At 63.8% G+C, this 1,151-nt stretch overlaps 1 protein-coding gene across 1 annotated transcript in view; it reads right to left on the bottom strand.

Annotated features, from left to right (window-relative positions):
* The window catches only part of FGF17 (fibroblast growth factor 17), a gene marked incomplete at both ends in the record, with an annotated part of 2,238 nt that extends 1,867 nt beyond the window's left edge, over nt 1-371 (bottom strand). Inside the window, one exon of the mRNA XM_010145566.1 lies at nt 194-371. Within this exon, the coding sequence (XP_010143868.1) occupies nt 194-371 (178 nt within the window). The remainder of the gene's footprint in view (nt 1-193) is intronic.
* Between the last annotated feature and the right edge of the window lie 780 nt (nt 372-1,151).

Genomic DNA, 1,151 nt, shown 5'->3' with positions numbered 1-1,151 from the left:
GAGCCACACTCGCCCGGGATGTTATCTGGCGGGGTTTGGGGTATAAACCAGCCAGCTGAGGCAGCAGAAACCTCTTCGTTCCCCTCATTCCCCCTGTGAAACTCCTTCGGGAAGGGACATTTCCCAGGCGTTTTGCAGCCCTTCCACGCCTGGGGTGGTGGATAAACCCCCGCGGGGAGCCGCGGGCTCTTACCGAACTTGTTGCCGTCCTCGGCGGTGGCCGTGATCCTTTTGCCGGTCACCTGGACGTGCTTGCCGCTGGTCCGGCTGTAGAGCTGGTACTCCCTGATCTGCCGCCGGCTCAGCTGGTCGCTCACCGCACCCTGGTCCCTCACGTACTGGTTAAAATTAGGAGACGGTTGATTCTCCCCCTTTGTTTACAAAGGGAAAAATAAAATCAATTTGTTTTGGACAGCCGACGGCAAGGGGATGGAGCAGGGAGCCCGGCGGGGCCGCAGGGCTGGGGCTGGCCCTGGGGAACACGGGGATCCACCCGCCACCCCCGCAGAGCCAAACTGGTCGCCTAAGGCACCGAGCAGATGCTTTGGACCCGAGAGCGACTGGCACAGCAGGCAGGGAGAGATGCTGCTCAGCATCCCGTGCATGAGGAGGGGTCCCGCAGAAGGATGCTCTCTTCTGGGTGCAGCCGGTGAGTCCCTCGGGAGCGGGGACAGGCCTGGGGCTCAGCAGCATCCCCTGCTTGGGCAGCACCCTCTGCTCCCAGGCGGGTACTGAGGATGGGCTGGGATACGAGGGTTGAGCTTGCAAAACACCCACTGGGTCCCTCATGGGGGTAAGACCCACCTGAAGCAGGGCCGGGTGTCCTGGGAGCAGAGCTGTCCCCTCCCAGTCCGCCCCCCCACACACACTGGGAGGAATAGAACACCTCGTGGACCCCAACCAGTTCCGTGGCTTACGCTAACAGGGCAGCACAAGCACACAAGGGTTATTGCACAGTGAACAGCCCAGTTCGGGGTCCAGCTGCCCGGTTTGGGGTGCTCAGGACCTACCATCTGCATCCCCCCAGGCTGCAGCATCTCCTCGCTGGGTGTGAAGCCCGGCACAAGGGGACCCGGCCCTGCCTGCTCTCGCAGCGGGGGGCGCACCGGGGTGATGGGGGGCCCTGCCTGCCCCCCTGTAGCACCCCCCCA

Source organism: Buceros rhinoceros, unplaced genomic scaffold, assembly GCF_000710305.1.
Source record: "Buceros rhinoceros silvestris isolate BGI_N320 unplaced genomic scaffold, ASM71030v1 scaffold39461, whole genome shotgun sequence".
Taxonomy (NCBI): Eukaryota; Metazoa; Chordata; class Aves; order Bucerotiformes; family Bucerotidae; genus Buceros; species Buceros rhinoceros.
Note: the sequence above shows the minus strand (reverse complement) of the source record. Positions and strands in the feature narration are given on the sequence as shown.